Source organism: Eupeodes corollae, chromosome 2 (assembly GCF_945859685.1).
Source record: "Eupeodes corollae chromosome 2, idEupCoro1.1, whole genome shotgun sequence".
Taxonomy (NCBI): domain Eukaryota; kingdom Metazoa; phylum Arthropoda; class Insecta; order Diptera; family Syrphidae; genus Eupeodes; species Eupeodes corollae.
In genome coordinates, this window is record NC_079148.1 from 105,419,933 (window position 1) to 105,439,301 (window position 19,369).

General features: G+C 35.4%; 1 protein-coding gene across 1 annotated transcript in view; it reads right to left on the minus strand.

Annotated features, from left to right (window-relative positions):
- LOC129944096 (ribosomal protein S6 kinase beta-1) overlaps positions 1 to 19,369 on the minus strand; it is a 100,681-nt gene that overhangs the window by 44,604 nt on the left and 36,708 nt on the right. Inside the window, exon 2 of the mRNA XM_056053284.1 lies at positions 18,613 to 18,653. Coding sequence (XP_055909259.1) covers positions 18,613 to 18,653 — 41 coding nt within the window. The remainder of the gene's footprint in view (positions 1 to 18,612; positions 18,654 to 19,369) is intronic.

The following is a 19,369-nucleotide window of genomic DNA, read 5'->3' on the forward strand; positions in this document are numbered from 1 at the left end:
ACAACATTTTGATATCCCCATTATGTTTTTTGTTGGGTTCTATTGCCGCATAGATGATCTGCTTTTGGGTGGTATAATTTGTTCATCTACTGCCATATATTCAGTAAGGAGTCTCTGTCTTGTTTGATCCAAGAATGGTTTTATCTTATGAAGGGGGTCATGTCCTGGTTGTCCTTTGGATATTTGCGTCGAATTGGTGTTGAAATGTATGAACCTTTTTATTTCTTCGATCCGGTTACATACTATTACAGAGTTAATTTTGGGTAACCTAGCCTTTCATTACAATAAAGCCTAGTTGATAGTAATTGTACAATGGACATGTAAAGGCATATTACAACAGCCTATTCAAGTTCCATTGCTGTTATATGGGCAATTTTTTCGGAACGTTTTTCACAGGAGTATCTGATTGTTTTTTCTTCTATATATTTGAACAATTCGTCTGTAAACAAGTACTTGTAGAATTGTATTGTCGTATCGTATCACCTGTGAATGCAGTTTCGTTATCAGCTTTTTCCAAAAACCCATCCCGCCTCTGGGTTTTTTCAGCTCTCGCACTTCTATTCGAGAGAGGTGCCATCTGGGATAGAGAAATGTTATCTTCTAATTCCCAATCGGATTCATCAGACACTGGAATATATAGAGGCGGAAGATTTTTGCATCTGTTTACCTCGTGCTCATCATCTGAAGAATCTTCTTGTGACGAGTTTGATGAAAAAAATTGTTGTCGATACTCGTTCATAGATGGCGTTTATCAATAAAATTTAAAGCATTTATGTTACTAGTCTAGTTTTGGCATCCCTGCCAAACTCGTCCGTTTGTGCAGGATGACCATGGAGAATTCACGCTGCTCCATAAAGGTTGGAAACAACTTAACAGAACCTTTTGATGTCAAAAAAGGTTTTAGACAAGGTGATGCGATGTCATGCGATTTTTTTAACATCGTGCTTGAAAAAATAGTGCAGCGCTCACACGTCAACACTAGAGGCACTATCTTTCAAAAGTCTGTCCAATTACTGGCATATGCTGATGACATTGACATAATCGGAAGAACTCAGCGTGATGTCAATGGGGCTTTTGTGAGTATTGAGGCAGAGGCGGCAAAAATGGGTTTAACGGTTAATGAGGGCAAAACAAAGTACATGCTGTCGTCTAGAAAGGACATACAACAACGACGTCTTGATCAAAACGTCACAATCGACAGACGTAACTGTGAGGTAGTCAAGGACTTCGTCTACTTAGGCTCCGCTGTAAACGCAGAAAACAACACCAGCGCTGAGATCAAACGCAGAATAACTCTTGCTAACCGCTGTTTCTTTGGACTAAGAAAGAAATTGAGTGGTAGAGTCCTCTCTCGAGGGACCAAAGTGTTGCTATATAAGACCCTTATCATCCCCGTACTGCTTTACGGTGCAGAAGCATGGACCATGACAAAAGCGGATGAAAGCACCTTTGGTCGTTTCGAGAGAAAAGTTCTTCGTGTGATCTACGGTCCCGTATGCATCGAAGGGAGAGGAGATGGAGGAGAAGATGGAATGACGAGCTGTACGGGCTGTACAGCGACGTAGACTCAGCCAGAAGGGTAAAAGTCCAACGACTAAGATGGCTGGGTCACGTAGAGCGCATGGAAACCAATGCTCCGTCCCGGAAAGTCTTCGAATCCGCACCCACAGGACAGCGCAATAGAGTAAGACCGCGGATCAGGTGGCGCCTACAAGTGGAAGGTGACCTCACCCAACTTGGAGCGCGAAACTGGAGACATCTAGCTAGAGACCGAGCTAGTTGGAGAAGTTTGTTGGTGAGGCCTAGTTCACACAGGACTGTTGCGCCACCTTAAGTAAGTAAGTATTTATGTTACTAATTTAACACTGTATGCACAAACCAACAGAATTTATTGAAAACTAGAAACTATCGGCAAAAATACGGTTTGGCTCATATATGCCCCCATGCAGTCAAGGGTTAAATATGAATTCAGCCATTGAAAAATAACTCCTCTAAATCCTGCATTATATAATTTACATAGCAGTAAATCATGATCAACCATTTCAAAGGCTTTAGTCATATCAATAAAAAGATCGTCGGTTTATTATGATTCAAGCTGCCATAGAGTTGACTGCAAAGTCAAAGAATTGCATCTTTTTTTGACTTTCCAGACCGAAATCCAAATTGATTTTCGCTAAAAAAAAAAAAAAACAATTTTTATCTAAGAATGAAGTTATTCTTTTTTTCATAAATTCTTCGAACATTTTTGAAAAGGTGGGAAGAAGAGAAATAGGTCTGTAGTTAGACATATTTGTTCTATCATCTTTTTTATAAAGGGGGATCACCTCCGCACATTTTACTTGTTGAGGAAAACAACCTTGTTCGTCCCTTAAGTTAGCACATCTGAGACATATAAAACAATTTTTTTGAGTAAGTTACTAGATATTCCATCTGAAGTAGAAGAGTTTTTGTTTTGCATCGATAAAATAATTTTATAAGTTTCAAAAGAGGAAAGCAAAGCTGTTAGGTTGTAAATATTTGGAATCTAAACTGCGTTGATCAGGACAGTTGCAATCAACATACAAATCAAAAGAAGGCTTCAATTTTCCAGAGATTTCCGTACAATATTCATTCCTTTTTTACATTATTACATATTATATATTATTTAGTCTTGATCAGTAAGATACAATATCTTTTAAGGTAATACAAGCTTCAGTTTTACATGAAATTATTGAATACTAAATTTTAAACAAGATGACTTAAAAAAGAAAATTTATATAAACAAAACTACTTTATACCATTTAATTAATGAAAAAGATATGATCCATGGACTTTATTATAATACATTATAAAACACAGTAAAAAAAAATAAAAACAAAAGTTAAAATCATCGCAATGCCTCAAAATACTGTCTAAGTCTTATTATAAACCGAGTAGCCTATCATCCTTATAGTTTGAGTTAGGGAATTCCACAACCGAACTGCGTGAACGAAAAATTGACGGTGTGAAACAAGATAGGATTGGCGTATTCGTATCAGGTCGCTGCTTCGATTAGAGCGTGGAGAAAGGATTCTGTTGTAAAGGTACGGGGGTTGTCGTGTTTGCATTATATTGTGGAGCATTATTAAGGTCCTAAACGAGAAAAGATTATCAAGAGAAAAACCATATATTGATTTTGCATATGAGGTTATATGAACATATTTCCGTAGCCCAAAAATATATCTTGTCACACTATTATAGACAACGTCAAGTTTCTTTTTGTGCTTGGAATCACACCCAAATAATAAAAGCGGAATAAGCAGCGACTTAGCAAGTATCATTCTTGTTTTTATTGGAGTGATTCTTTGGGTGGTCCACAACATACGTAAGCCTCCGTAAACTATACCTATGATAAGTTGTATATGATTTGTCCAAGTGAGTGTCGTATTGAATACTACTCCAAGATTCTTGGCTGAGTCAACAAACTGAATAGGGTTACCATTGAGTAATATTGGAGAAAAGCAAGATGTGTCTGTAGGGTCTTTTGAAATGACTAAGCATTTTGACTTAGTAGGATTTAAACAAAGTCCGTTTGATCGCGACCAGAGCAATATCTTATTAAGATCTTCGTTTATCTCCCAAATACCATTTTCAACCAACCCCAGTGGACAACTGTACCTAAGCTGTACATCATCGGCATACATATGTATGGATGAGTTTTTACATGGTAAAAAGTAATGGGCCCAAAATAGACCCTTGGGGAACACCTCGTGTTAGCGGAAGAAAATTTGAAGTTTGGTTGTTAGCAACTACTGCTTGGTGTCTAGAACTAAGATATGAGAAAATGAGTCTCACTGATGATGACGTAAATTGAAACTCATCCCTTAATTTGATGCATAAATTACGGTGGTTAACAGTGTCAAAGGCTTTGGAAAAATTCAAAAGAGTGAGAAAAGACACAACATTCTTATCTATACTTATTCATATTCATATTCATATTCATATTCATATTCATATTCATATTCATATTCATATTCATATTCATATTCATATTCATATTCATATTCATATTCATATTCATATTCATATTCATATTCATATTCATATTCATATTCATATTCATATTCATATTCATATTCATATTCATATTCATATTCATATTCATATTCATATTCATATTCATATTCATATTCATATTCATATTCATATTCATATTCATATTCATATTCATATTCATTTTCATATTCATATTCATATTCATATTCATATTCATATTCATATTCATATTCATATTCATATTCATATTCATATTCATATTCATATTCATATTCATATTCATATTCATATTCATATTCATATTCATATTCATATTCATATTCATATTCATATTCATATTCATATTCATATTCATATTCATATTCATATTCATATTCATATTCATATTCATATTCATATTCATATTCATATTCATATTCATATTCATATTCATATTCATATTCATATTCATATTCATATTCATATTCATATTCATATTCATATTCATATTCATATTCATATTCATATTCATATTCATATTCATATTCATATTCATATTCATATTCATATTCATATTCATATTCATATTCATATTCATATTCATATTCATATTCATATTCATATTCATATTCATATTCATATTCATATTCATATTCATATTCATATTCATATTCATATTCATATTCATATTCATATTCATATTCATATTCATATTCATATTCATATTCATATTCATATTCATATTCATATATTTTATTGAACAGGTTATACTGTAAGGTACATTATCTTTTAAAATAGTATAAACTTAATTATTATATTACGTGTTGTGTAAATTTGTTTGTGAATTTTCAAAATGAAAATTAAATTAAATTGTATGTATGTATGTGAAAAGTTTAAAAAAAAGTTTAATATAAATTAATACAAAATAAAATAAAAATCAAAAAATAATACTTTATAACTAACAGAAAAAAAAAATAAGGACTCAAATCATCACTACCTTAAGGTTTGCAAATATTCCTCAATTTTAATTCGAAAGAGCTTAGTACAGTTTATCATTCTTAAAGATCGAGGAAGACAGTTCCACAGACGAATCGCAGCTATGAAAAATTGGCGTTCTGATACTAAGAACGTGTAACGTATGGGTACAATATTTAATGTTCTAGTAGAATGTGAGTAACGTATCCTATCATAAAGCTAAGGTGGTTGGCGCGTTTGTATAACGTTATTTAGCATTACAAGTGATCTAAACTTGAAAAGGTTTTCAAGAGTAAGGCCATAGTTAGACCTTGAGAAATTAGAAACTCGATCGTATCGCAATACTGTTGTAAGCAACATTAAGTTTGCGCTTGTGCTCATAATCACAATTATGAAAGATTTCACAGCTGTAGAGCATTATAGGCACGAGCAATGTTTTAGCCAGTACCATACGAGTTTTGAGTGGTGTTATTTTATGATTTGTCCAAAGTAGACGAAGGCCTCCGTAAACACGACCTATTGTCAATGTTATGTGGTAATTCCAAGAAAGCGTTTTTGTAAACATTAAACCTAAGTTTTTGGCTGAATCGACAAACTCAATCTGTTTATTATTTAAAATTATTACGGGAAAATAAGACGTGTCGATGGCTTTTCTTGAAATTACCAAACATTTTGATTTTACTGGATTGAGACAAAGTCCATTTTTCTCTGACCAAGAAAAAATAAAGGCAAGGTCTTCGTTGACTTCAACGGCAGCATTTTCAACCAAACTTAAAGGAAAACTTTTACTTATTTGAACATCGTCAGCAATCAGCATACATATCCAATTTAGAGTTCTGCATACATAAGGGTAAATCATTGATGTACATAGAGAAGAATAGTGGTCCTAATATTGAACCCTGCGGAACCCCTCTTTTAACCATAAGAAGTTCTGAAGCAGAAGAGTTTGCAATAACTGCCTGAGATCGTAAATGCAGATACGAATGAACTTGCTGAAGAAGTAGAAAAATAAATTGATTTGTTAGTTTACTAAACATTATTTTATGATTGACCGTATCAAATGCCTTTGAAAAATCAAGGAGAACTAAAAAGGTGACATTGGAGGAGCATAGAAACGTCTCTTAGCTTCCCTAATCCCAAGAACAACTTTATTTCTTAAGTCAGTGTAGATCTTATGAAGTTCGTCGAGTCTAAAACGTTTCCAAACTTTGTAAGCTAGATTGCGCTTATTTATTAAAACTTTAATTTTGTTGTTGAACCAAGAAAGGTTTTTGTTTTGTAGGGAACATGAATATTGAAATGAAAGCTAAGGTTTCCTTCAATAAAAGAAACTTGGTCGTCGACAGACTCCATAAAGAAAACTCGAGACCATTCAACCGATCTTAAGTCATTTTCTAGTTGGTTATAATTAATGCTTTTAAAGTCTCTATAGCAATAACTGTGTAGTACCCGTAGCATGATGGTTAGTGCGTTGGACTGTCATGCAAGGGGTCTTGGGTTCAATCCCTGCTTGTGCCACCTTAATTTAAAAAAAAAAAAATAATTTTCGCGGGTACTGCCTCTTGCGAGGAATTGACAAATCCTTCAAGAGTAATTCTTGTCATGAAAAAGTGCTTTCTCAAAAATTAGCCGTTCGGATTCGGCCTTAAATTGTAGGTTCCTTCCATTCCTGACAACAGTACTCGCACACAGGAATGGTTGAGAGTTGTAAGTCACTAGGCCCTGGTTCACAACGGACTGTTGCGCCACCCCATTTAATAGCAATAACTGCTGCTTGAAACAAGAGGTTCGCAATGGTAAGTTAAGTGCAATAAGTGATGGTGTAAAAAACAGGATGCAGAAAGTTGGTTAAAGTGAAGAAATTTGCTCAATTCGCTAACAAAAAATACATCAAGAAGGCTACTTGTGTCCCTAGTAAAGTGAGTAGGAGTGGATGTGTTTACTGGATGTAAGTTGCCTTTTGAACTTTTGAATAAATAAGAATAATAATTTTGACGAGTTGATTTAATGTTAATTTTAACAACTTTACATAACGAATCGTAAAAGTTATGTAGTTTTGTATTATTTTGGATTTTTTCAGCTTAGTACCAATTTTTTTTTTTTGTTTTTTGATTAAGAAGGTGATGGCACATACAAGACTTTTAAAACTTTTTTTATTATTCTTAATGGAATTAAAAAAATTAAACGAAGAAGATGTATCCTTGTATCAGAATAAACTTGATCCCAAAATTCATATTTCAGAATCTATTGTAAAGATTGCAACGGCATCTTAACCTATCTTAACCTAAATTAACTGACTTTAAAAAACTTCAAAATTAGGATTTCCGTGGGGCAATGCTTTTTTGATATCGTTCGGGGCGTATGATTTACACATTCATTCGTATTTGTAGCCTAAAAAAGAATTCGAATGACTTGATACAAGGGACTCTCTGAAAGGGGCGGTTATCTTTTTTTTTAACATTATGTGACAATATTAAATTCAATTAAAAAAAAAACTATTTAAACAATTTTCTGACATTTATTTATAATTATTTATTTAACAAAAAATGAAAGAAGTAGAAAAACATGCAAAGTTGCAAGCTCAAATGACCCTATTGATTCAGATTCTATATTTATTTATTTTTAAAGAGCCACACAAGCTTATTGTGCCAGACAAGTAGCAAGGCATTCACCCAATTTACCGGCGCGGCGCCACTAAAAAACTTTCCTCAACCAAATTCTATACAACATCACTTCAAAAAGATCACCCAAATGATTCATTATATGTATGTATGGTGTGTGTGTGATTAAATTAGAAAAGAATGAAAAATTGGCAAGTGATAGGAATTCTATAGAGACTAGAGGTCACATAGCGTCGTGGCCATATCGTCGATTATTCTTTTGGTCTTCGCTATCGTTGTCGTAGTCGTAGTCGTAATCGTAGTCGCATAGCTGGCTCGCGAACAAAGACAATTCAGATCAGAACAAAAAGCTGAAAGTGGCGTCTTCGTTTGTAGCGGCTGGTAATGGCTTAAGCTGTTTTTTTTTATATTTTTGTTTAATATTATTTTGGCGGCGACAACAACGAGGCGGCGGAAGTTCATTTAAAGTGACTGTGTCTCTTCTTTGGTTGAAGACGTTTTTGGTTTCTTTAATAAGATCATGAAAAGTGAACTTATTGCAGAATGTGTAAGACTGACTCATATAGTAAACAAAAAGTAAAGAAAGGGGCTTAAATAACAAGTAAACGTGCCATCCGGCTCTTAAAAAAAAATAAAGTCAACGCATTTGGTAGTTCCAAAGTATTTAATTTTATTTTCAATGAAATTTCTAGGAAAAACCCCAAGAATGTGCGTTTCAAATAAAATGTGCGCATTTCATTGACGGTTTATTACAATAATTTCAAGATGGTTGCCAGTTCATGAAAATTTAAATTACATATAATTTATAAGCAATTTTTGTTTAAATATTTGTTCAGCTTTTATTAAACATGCGTCCAAAATAAAGCTATTAAATCAAAAAGCTTTTAATTGGAAACATCACCGAAGCCATTCAGTAATTCTCAAGCGATATTTCGTAAAAGGGAAATTTTAGTGATAATAACACAAAATAACGACATACAAAAATTACTTTTCGATTAGAGAATTTTGTAACAAAATGATTATTGGAGAGGTATTCATAATGAGCTCTTCTGAGACGACTGGTTTCTACTTGAAATATATTGTAGCAAAAATCCAATTTGAAAAACTCCATGAGAACGAATTGTATTTTCTGATTTTGGATTCAGTGAAATATAAATAATTAAGTTTTTTAAACAAAAAATTGTTTAAAGGGTGGTGTATATTTTACAGGGCCTGGGAAGATGGAATCACTCTCCCTTCATTATTGATTGAAGGCAAAAGAAGACTTTTTGCAAAGAGTGTATCTCAAAATATTAGAGGATTGCGCATGAGTTTTAAGTAAACGGTGATTTTTTAAGAGCTTGAGAACTTAAAAAAAAAAACGCATAAAATTTGCAAAATCTCATCGATTCTTTATTTGAAACGTTAGATTGGTCCATGACATTTACTTTTTGAAGATAATTTCATTTAAATGTTGACCGCGGCTGCGTCTTAGGTGGTCCATTCGGAAAGTCCAATTTTGGGTAACTTTTTCGAGCATTTCGCCCGGAATAGCCCGAATTTCTTCGGAAATGTTGTCTTCCAAAGCTGGAATAGTTGCTGGCTTATTTGTGTAGACTTTAGACTTGACGTAGCCCCACAAAAAATAGTCTAAAGGCGCCAAATCGCATGATCTTGGTGGCCAACTTACCGGTCCATTCCTTGAGATGAATTGTTCTCCGAAGTTTTCCCTCAAAATGGCCATAGAATCGCGGGCTGTGTGGCATGTAGCGCCATCTTGTTGAAACCACATGTCAACCAAGTTCAGTTCTTCCATTTTTGGCAACAAAAAGTTTGTTAGCATTGAACGATAGCGATCGCCATTCACCGTAACGTTGCGTCCAACAGCATCTTTGAAAAAATACGGTCCAATGATTCCACCAGCGTACAAACCACACCAAACAGTGCATTTTTCGGGATGCATGGGCAGTTCTTGAACGGCTTCTGGTTGCTCTTCACTCCAAATGCGGCAATTTTGCTTATTTACGTAGCCATTCAACCAGAAATGAGCCTCATCGCTGAACAAAATTTGTCGATAAAAAAGCGGATTTTCTGCCAACTTTTCTAGGGCCCATTCACTGAAAATTCGACGTTGTGGCAGATCGTTCGGCTTCAGTTCTTGCACGAGCTGTATTTTATACGGTTTTACACCAAGATCTTTGCGTAAAATCTTCCATGTGGTTGAATAACACAAACCCAATTGCTGCGAACGGCGACGAATCGACATTTCACGGTCTTCAGCAACACTCTCAGAAACAGCCGCAATATTCTCTTCTGTACGCACTGTACGCATTCGTGTGGTTGGTTTAATGTCCAATAAAGTAAACTGAGTCACAATCGCATTAATTGTTTGCTCACTTGGCCGATTATGTAGACCATAAATCGGACGTAAAGCGCGAAACACATTTCGAACCGAACACTGATTTTGGTAATAAAATTCAATGATTTGCAAGCGTTGCTCGTTAGTAAGTCTATTCATGATGAAATGTCAAAGCATACTGAGCATCTTTCTCTTTGACACCATGTCTAAAATCCCGCGTGATCTGTCAAATACTAATGCATGAAAATCCTAACCTCAAAAAAATCACCCTTTATATCGAATTATTTCTCCATTTGATGATATTTTTCTTTTTTATATGAGGAAAAAAAATGTTCTTTTTCTGAAAAATGAAAAGCTCATGAAAAATAATAAGATGAAGGGATTTTGCACAAAAAAAAACCAAAGGGAATTTAAAATTTTCATGCATTGAAAAGTTATATTACTTTAAAATTTTATAACATCATCTATATGTTTTTGCTTACAGTAATGAAAGCATTAGTACCTGTTTTCAAGGTATGAGCTTTGAGTTTAAGCTCAGTTGATCAAAAGCTTTAGAGAAGTGTATAAACAGTCAACTTCATAACCTTGTTCTAAAGCGTTTGAACATATGTTTGAGAATGTGAGGAGATTAGTAACGGTTGATCTTTTTTTCACAAAACCATATTGCTGTTCGCAAACAAACAACTTGTTCAAATACTTTAGGAATGCAAGAAAGGGTCTGTAGGTGCTAATATCCAACTTGTTACCTTCCTTGAAAATTGGTGTTAGAAATGACTTCTTATATATACTGGGAAATTTGCCTGTTTTTAGAGAAAGTTTGAATAAGAACGTAAGGCGTTCAACTAAAGCATTACTACACTTTTTTAGTACTATCGGGGGAATACCATCGGGACCGGCTGAGTAGTCATAATTCAACGCAGGGATGTGACTACAGCTAGTTTGCGAAAAGGAGTGAAGATTATGAAAATATACTTCATCACCTTCTTGAGGGCTTTTAACAAATAACTCACGGAAATTTGTTGCGAAAGCGTTACAGATATCAAAGTTCTTATCTTATGAAAGGTTCTTGTAAGTGAAGTTAACTGGAAAACCATTAGCTCATAGTTTACAAGTTTCCAAATTTTTTTAGGATTCTCTTTCAAGAGATGCCCATATCAATAACATAATAAGCGTATACAGAATTAGAAGGAGACTTAAATTCATTAAAGAATTCAACAAAAACAGAGAAGTTGTTTGGAGACTAGAGTTTTGAGATAAATTTTCCATGCCTTATTTCTTTTGTTACGAAGTAAATGCAATTCTTTCGTGTACCAAGGGTAGTTAAAGTTAGTACTTCTTGATTTCTTAAAAGGAAGATTTTTTTCTAAACAATTATTAAGGATCTTATACACAATTGAAACTGCTCCGTCAATATTAGAAAATGCTGAAGTATCAGCAATTCCAGAAATGGTTAAATCTTCAGACAACAACTGGAAATTAGCTCTTCTGAAGTCAAAATTATATCAGCAATCCAAGGAATTACTGTGTTCAGTAAGTTGATAACTAAAGTCAAGAAAAATGTCCAAGGGGTGGAGGGGGATGGTTGATATTTATTAATATTAGTATTTCCTGATCTAGATTCTAGAACAAGAGTACTAATAGCGTCAGAAGAAAATACTAAATCGAGAATTCGATTTTGAGAGTTTTTAATACAGCTTGTGTGCTGTAAGTCAGTAAAAAGGATTTTATCGAGAAAAGATAGTTCCAATTGAGATGAAGAGAGACAGGTTTCAAGGCAAGATTCGTCTTCCAAAAGAATCCAGTCAACGTGTGGTAAATTAAAATCACCTAGAAGTAAAATATTGGTGTCAGCGCAGGACAAACTGATAACAACGTCTAATGTTAAGGTGAGTTCGCTATAAACAGACTCTAACCTTTTTGGAGGAATATAAACGTTCAAAATGAAAATAGTCTTAATCTATACCAATATCTGTACACATACCAGTTCAATTGATAATTCAAATGAAAAATATAGAGAAGAAGAGGAATATGTATTTTTTACCGCTATGAGAAAACCTCCACCTAAATACTTTGCATTACCAACATGACGATCATTTTTGTACACTTCGAACTCTTGGATGAAAAGTTCTGTGTCGGAAAAGCTTAAGCCAAGCTTCTGTCAAAACGAATACGTCATGTGGAAATAATTGGGAGCTAAGAAAAATGTCAGCAGTCTTACTACGAAGTCTCCTTACGTTTTGGTAGAAGAGGGCAAGAATGCGGACAACATTACTCGCACACAGGAATGTTTGATAGTTGTAAGTCAATAGGACCTAGGTCTCAAAGGACTGTTGCGCTACCACAATTATTATTTATTTAAGGTAAATATTTTTGGTCTTTATAAAACAGAGCTAAATAAGGATTTGATCAGTGGAAATATTTTGTATGATTTATTTCTATAGACCAGCGGTTCCCATTTTTTTTAGTTGCGGATCACTTTTTGCGTGAGAAATTTCAATTTTGCAGTTAAATTGATTAATAATTATATTAGTTAAATAATTATTATAATTACATGAGTTTCTTTTTAGTGGGAATAATGTGCCTGCTTATTTTTGCATAAAGCTGAAATATCTGAATTTGGGACAACTGCAACTGAATATCAGGTTCTTCATCGAGACGGGATCTATATTTTGTTTTGGTTCCAACATATGCAGAGAACCCTGATATATGTTGTTGCAAACGGTAGAAGAATTTTGTAGCTTCTTTTGCGGTAAACTGAACTCGTCAATCAACATACACCAGAATTCTGATAAATACTTCTTTGTTTCAAAAAGTTCCCAGGGTAGGTGGCTTTTTCAACGCGGCAGAGTTCGGGTTTATAACGCATACGTTTTTTTTTTTCAGGTGGAATTCGTCTGGAAAATAGTGGAGCGAACTATTCAGCAAACTTTATAGGTTTATTGAAACTCATTTAAAATATCATCGGGAATGCCCACATCTATTCCTTTTTTAAATTCTTTGGGCATTAGAAAGCTGTCTAGGTTTAAATTTGTATAGATTCAGCCCAAATTGGATTTTATTTTTAAATGCTTCTATTTTTTTTCAGTTATTGCATTTCCCTGAAATGATACACTCAAATCATTTTTTTTTAATATATGTGACATATATGCCAATTTCAATAACCAACGCTCATTACACAACAAGTCCCCCCAAAAAAAGTTGTCTTCAATGAGGAAGTTATAATTTCAGATCTTATTTCGGAAAGCATTATTTCTGCGTGAAGAAGTAAAGACTTATGTAGACTACCCATGTCATCACACAATACTTTAAAAAGCCTTGTGTTCCTTGGCCACGATTTAATAAAGTTAATTATTTTCACGCTTTCGTCCAATACCTCTTTAAGGGAGACCGCCATTTTTTTCATTGCAAGGGCGTGGTGGTGTAGAACGCAATGGCTACTGCTGCATTTTTTAACAATTTGCTTTATTCTTGCGACGGCACCGGACGTTTTTCCAGTCTTGGCCTTGGCACCGTCCGTGCATAAATCCACGCAGTTAACCCATGGTATGTCATTGACAATAAACAAAATTTTCAATCGAATTAAAAACAGCTTGCAGAAGAGCAGATCTTTGTGAAAGGACTGTAGGTATTAATAGCGCACAACTACTATTAATTTTACCAACCCTACAAAATCCGTTGATTCATTCATTTGCAGCTCAATTTTTGTGAATTTTATTTGTAAAATAAAAGTAGGTTTCACTTTTTCCGCTAAGTCTCCGATTCGTCTTGATATTGTGTTATTTCACAAAGGAACGATGTCAACTAATGTTCTTAACACCTGGCTTTATTAAGTTTTCAGCAATGGCTTCACCAATTTGCGCTTTTAGGAAAGTTACCAAGTAGGACGCCATCAACACATTTTCGTTCACTGTCTTTGAGTGATAAGTAATAATCGTTTGAGATTTAGTAAGTTCAGCATAGTTTCTTTTGAAGAAATCAGTCGGTTTGCTTTTGCAATCTGGAGGAATTCCTGCAAAGTGACGTTTCATTTTTTCTAGAAAATTTGCACTGTTCGTCAACACTTTGCCGCAAGTTTGAAGTTTGTTGTCACTTGTCTCAGCAAATCCAAAATTCAAGTATGATTCGTGGTACTTCCTTTTAACTGATTTTTTCTGCAGCATTGATCACCGTGGAACTAGTACTACGCAAACTCAAAACCTTCAAACAATTTCTAACACCGCTGTCTGTAAGCGTCATTTTCCTTCGCACTAAAAAATTATTTGAAATTTGTTTGTATTTATCTATGCTGATTTTTTGCGATCAAAACTTCAAGATCAGAAGCCCAAAATTAACTATTTACAAGACCATCTTGGAATTTTTATATTTTTCAAATATTTTCGAGGAGCACTTGGAAACCCGGCTATAGCCTGTCTAGATAAGAATGTATTGACCAGCATAAATTCACGTTTTGCGTTTAAGTTGTAAAGGTCCTCCAAATTCAGTTGGAGTGTCAGAAACAATCGTTGTCGTACAGAATTGTCAAGTGAGATATCGAGCCAAATAATCTTAGACAACAGCTTCGAAAGAAAAAATAAACAAAATTATAGAATTTTTCATACATGCGTGTTGATGGTTTCATTGGCCTTTAAATTTATGTGACATATATACTATTCAACCCGGATTTTACTTCATGTTTCCAACCATCAAAGAATACTTATTTACTTAAGGTCCGGACCTGGGCCTCAACCAACATGCGTCTCCAGCCAGCTCGGTCCCTAGCTAGCTGTCTCCAATTTCGCACGCCAAGTTGGTTGAGGTCTTCACCCACCTGGGTGCGCTACCTGAGTCGCGGTCTTCCTCTACTGCGCCGTCTCTCGGGATTGGATTCGAAGACCTTCCGTTGATGTTCATCCGCTCTACATGACCCAGCCATCTAAGCCGTTGGACTTTAATTCTGCTAACTAGGTCAGTGTCGCAGTACAGTCCGTACAGTTCGTCGTTATATCTTCTCCTGCATTCTCCATCTATGCATACGGGACCAAAAATCACCCGAAGAATTTTTCTCTCGAAACATCCTAAGACGTTCTTATCTTTCTTTGACAGGGTCCAGGTCTAGGCACCATAAATGAGAAACGGGATGATATGTGTGTTATAGATGGTGATTTTACATGCTCGAGAGAGGACATTTGCCATCTAAGTAAAAAGAAGCAGCGATTTGCAAGAGTTATTCTTCGTTTAATTTCAGCGCTGGTGTCGTTGTCTGTGTTAATAGCGGTGCCTAGGTAGACAAAGTCCTTAACTACCTCAAAGTTATAGCTGTCCATGGTGACGTTTTGTCCAAGACGTCGTTGTTCAGTGTCTTTTTTTGATGACAGCATATACTTGGTCTTGCCCTCATTAACCACTAAACCATCTTCTTCACTTCCGTCGCAATGCTCAAACATGCTCCACTGACATCACGCTTTGATCTTCCAATTATGTCAATATCATCTGCGTATCCGAGTAATTGGATGGATCTTTGGAAGATTGTGCCTCTAGTGTTGACGGTTGAGTTTTGCACAATTCTTTCTAGAACAATGTTGAAGAAGTCGCATGACAGTGCATCGCCTTGTCTAAAACCTTTTTTGACACCAAATGCATCGGTAAGATCTTTTCCGACCTTGATAGAGCAGCGTGCATTCTCCATCGTCATTCTGCACTAACGGATAAGTTTTACAGGGGTGCCAAAACTAGAAATTGCTCTGCAGAGCTCTTCCTTATAAACGGTGATTTTTTAAGAGCTTGAGAACTTTAAAAAAAAAAACGCATAAAATTTGCAAAATCTCATCGATTCTTTATTTGAAATGTTAGATTGGTCCATGACATTTACTTTTTGAAGATAATTTCATTTAAATGTTGACCGCGGCTGCGTCTTAGGTGGTCCATTCGGAAAGTCCAATTTTGGGTAACTTTTTCGGCATTTCGGCCGGAATAGCCCGAATTTCTTCGGAAATGTTGTCTTCCAAAATAGTTGCTGGCTTATTTGTGTAGACTTTAGACTTGACGTAGCCCCACAAAAAAAAAATCTAAAGGCGTCAAATCGCATGATCTTGGTGGCCAACTTACCGGTCCATTCCTTGAGATGAATTGTTCTCCGAAGTTTTTCCTCAAAATGGCCATAGAATCGCAAGCTGTGTGGCATGTAGCGCCATCTTGTTGAAACCACATGTCAACCAAGTTCAGTTCTTCCATTTTTGGCAACAAAAAGTTTGTTAGCATTGAACGATAGCGATCGCCATTCACCGTAACGTTGCGTCCAACAGCATCTTTGAAAAAATACGGTCCAATGATTCCACCAGCGTACATACCACACCAAACAGTGCATTTTTCGGGATGCATGGGCAGTTCTTGAACGGCTTCTGGTTGCTCTTCACTCCAAATGCGGCAATTTTGCTTATTTAAGTAGCCATTCAACCAGAAATGAGCCTCATCGCTGAACAAAATTTGTCCATAAAAAAGCGGATTTTCTGCCAACTTTTCTAGGGCCCATTCACTGAAAATTCGACATTGTGGCAGATCGTTCGGCTTCAGTTCTTGCACGAGCTGTATTTTATACGGTTTTACTGCGAACGTCGACGAATCGACATTTCACGGTCTTCAGCAACACTCTCAGAAACAGACGCAATATTCCCTTCTGTACGCACTGTACGCATTCGTGTGGTTGGTTTAATGTCCAATAAAGTAAACTGAGTGCGAAACTTGGTCACAATCGCATTAATTGTTTGCTCACTTGGTCGATTATGTAGACCATAAATCGGACGTAAAGCGCGAAACACATTTCGAACCGAACACTGATTTTGGTAATAAAATTCAATGATTTGCAAGCGTTGCTCGTTAGTAGGTCTATTCATGATGAAATGTCAAAGCATACTGAGCATCTTTCTCTTTGACACCATGTCTGAAATCCCGCGTGATCTGTCAAATACTAATGCATGAAAATCCTAACCTCAAAAAAATCACCCTTTAGAAGCTGTCATACGCGGCTTTAAAATCGATAAATATGTGGTGGGTATCGATTTGAAGTTCCTGGGTTTTTTCCAAGATCTGCCGTAGTGTGAATATTTGGTCAATAGTGGACTTTCCTGGTCTGAAGCCACACTAATAAGGTTGCTGACGGACGGCTTCAGACGTTCAGATAATACGGCAGAGAGGATCTTATATGCAATGTTAAGAAGACTGATGCCTCTGTAGTTGGCGCAGTTTAGAGGGTCTTTCTTCTTATGTATCGGACACACTATGCTGAGATTCCACTCATCGGGCATGCTTTCTTCCGACCATATTTTGCAGATGAGTTGGTGTATATTCTCAACCAAGTCATCGCCATTAGTTCGGAAGCGTTGCCGTCAGCTCCAGCAGCTTTGTTTGACTTCAGTTTAGATATAGCTATCTTCACTTCGTCTTGGTCGGGTAGGCGGAATTGTTGATCTCTGTCGCCTAGGTTGAGTGGTTCTATATCCCTCACAGCGGAATTCGGTTCGTCATCGCCGTTATATAATTTGGATAAGTGGTCTTTCCATATTCTCAACATAGACTGCGGTTCTACTACGATGTTCCCCTGATCGTCTTAACATGCTTCGGTTCGTGGCTGGTTCCCTTGGGAGGTTTTTTTTTACCCCTTGGTAAAATTTACGAACCTCATTCCTGTTGTGACTCCCTCTATCTCCTTGATCGCGCGCTTCTCGTGCTCTCCTTTTTTCCATCTAAGAAGCCGGTGTTCATCTCTCCTCTTCTGCTCGTAGAGCTCGCGAGCAGCTCTGGTCCTTCTGTGCAGCGCCGCTTTGAATGCCTGTTGTTTCGACGCGTGCGCTTGTCGGCATTCGTCGTCAAACCAAGGGTTTCGCTTTTGTGGCCGTGTGAAACCTAGCACTTCAGAAGCGGCATCTCTGATGGCTGCAAGGCTATGTTGCCACTGGTTTTCAATGCTTAATGCAGGCAGCATAGGATTCCTTAAGAGGTTACTAGAGACTCGATCGGAAAAGGACATGGCAGTCTCTTGCGATTGTAGCCGTCTAACGTTGAAACTTCTCACAGTACTTCCATCAAAAAATAACACTAGAAAAAGCTATTGATAGCTGTTTCCAAAATTGGTGGAAACGCATGAAAATGCACTAGCCCTGGTATTGAATCTCATTTTACATACAAATTGTTACAAACAAAAATCTTAAACTCAATTGGAGCATTTGGCAACAATGAATTAAGTAGCTTACACTTCGCGTCGTCGTATCATCCAGTAAAATGAGTGTGCAGTAATATTAATACTAATAATTACAAGTAATATTTCTTAATTCCAATTTGATTAACAACTTCAACTTTCATTAGCACTCTTGTTTGCTCATTCGTGTGTATTGCTCTTGCTGTTGATCGAAGCAAACAATACAAGTAGGTAAAATATATTTTCTAATGCTAATCTAACATTTACACAATGTTCTCTCTTCGTGTATTTATTGAGTGTGTACCTGTGCAGATTAAAACCTTATCAATTTTATCTGTGATGTGATGAATTTTCGATTAGCACTTCATTTTTTTTGTTGTTGTTTTTATATTTTTAATAAGAGTACATAATATAAGTTTAGTTTACACAAATGTATAACACACATAAAATGATTTATTATCAGTCGATTATTGTGTATAATTCAACAATGGAAAAAATTCCTTGTTTACACTTACCCTTGTGGCATATTTATACTAAGCTCTGGTTCTAGGTCGACCTGAAATTATAAGAGAGAAAATATTAATAATAATAATGAATTTATATTTATTTTTATTTTTATTGTTTTATGGGCGCGATGATCATCGATCAAGAGAGAATTTGATGTTGATGAATTGATTTACAACTAAACTTGTTGTAATAATAATTAAGTTGGTTTATATAGAATTTAATTAATGTTTTGTTTATATTCTTGAAAAAAAAAACTTGACTAACAACAATTTGAATTTACACAGGTGTTTAGGGATATTTAATATTATGCAAAACACGGAAACTAAGCGCGACATAGAGTAGAAATTAGCTTCAGGAATTAAAACAGGTTAAAAACTTTCAAAGGGGCATGTTTATGTTCAAAACTGGTACAAACAACTTGGATAGCTTGTAAACAGCAAATGAAATGTTACAGGTTTTTTTTGGACTAAGATCCTCTGAGAAGTCTAGTTTTCGATTACCTTGGCGCATTGATCATCGATTTCGTTCAAACATAAAATATTTAATTGATGAAACGCTAAATTACTTCTTGATTCAAAAGTAAGTAAAGTGGCGAATAATCTCGATGTTAGATTTTAAATTAACTCAGTAAGTATACATTCTCGTAGAAAGTTTTTAAAAAAAATTGTATACAATACAATACATCTCGTCTCTTGGATCGAATATTAAAAAAAACATATTTGGTCAAAATTTGGTTGAAAAAAACAAAGTTATTGACATTTTTCT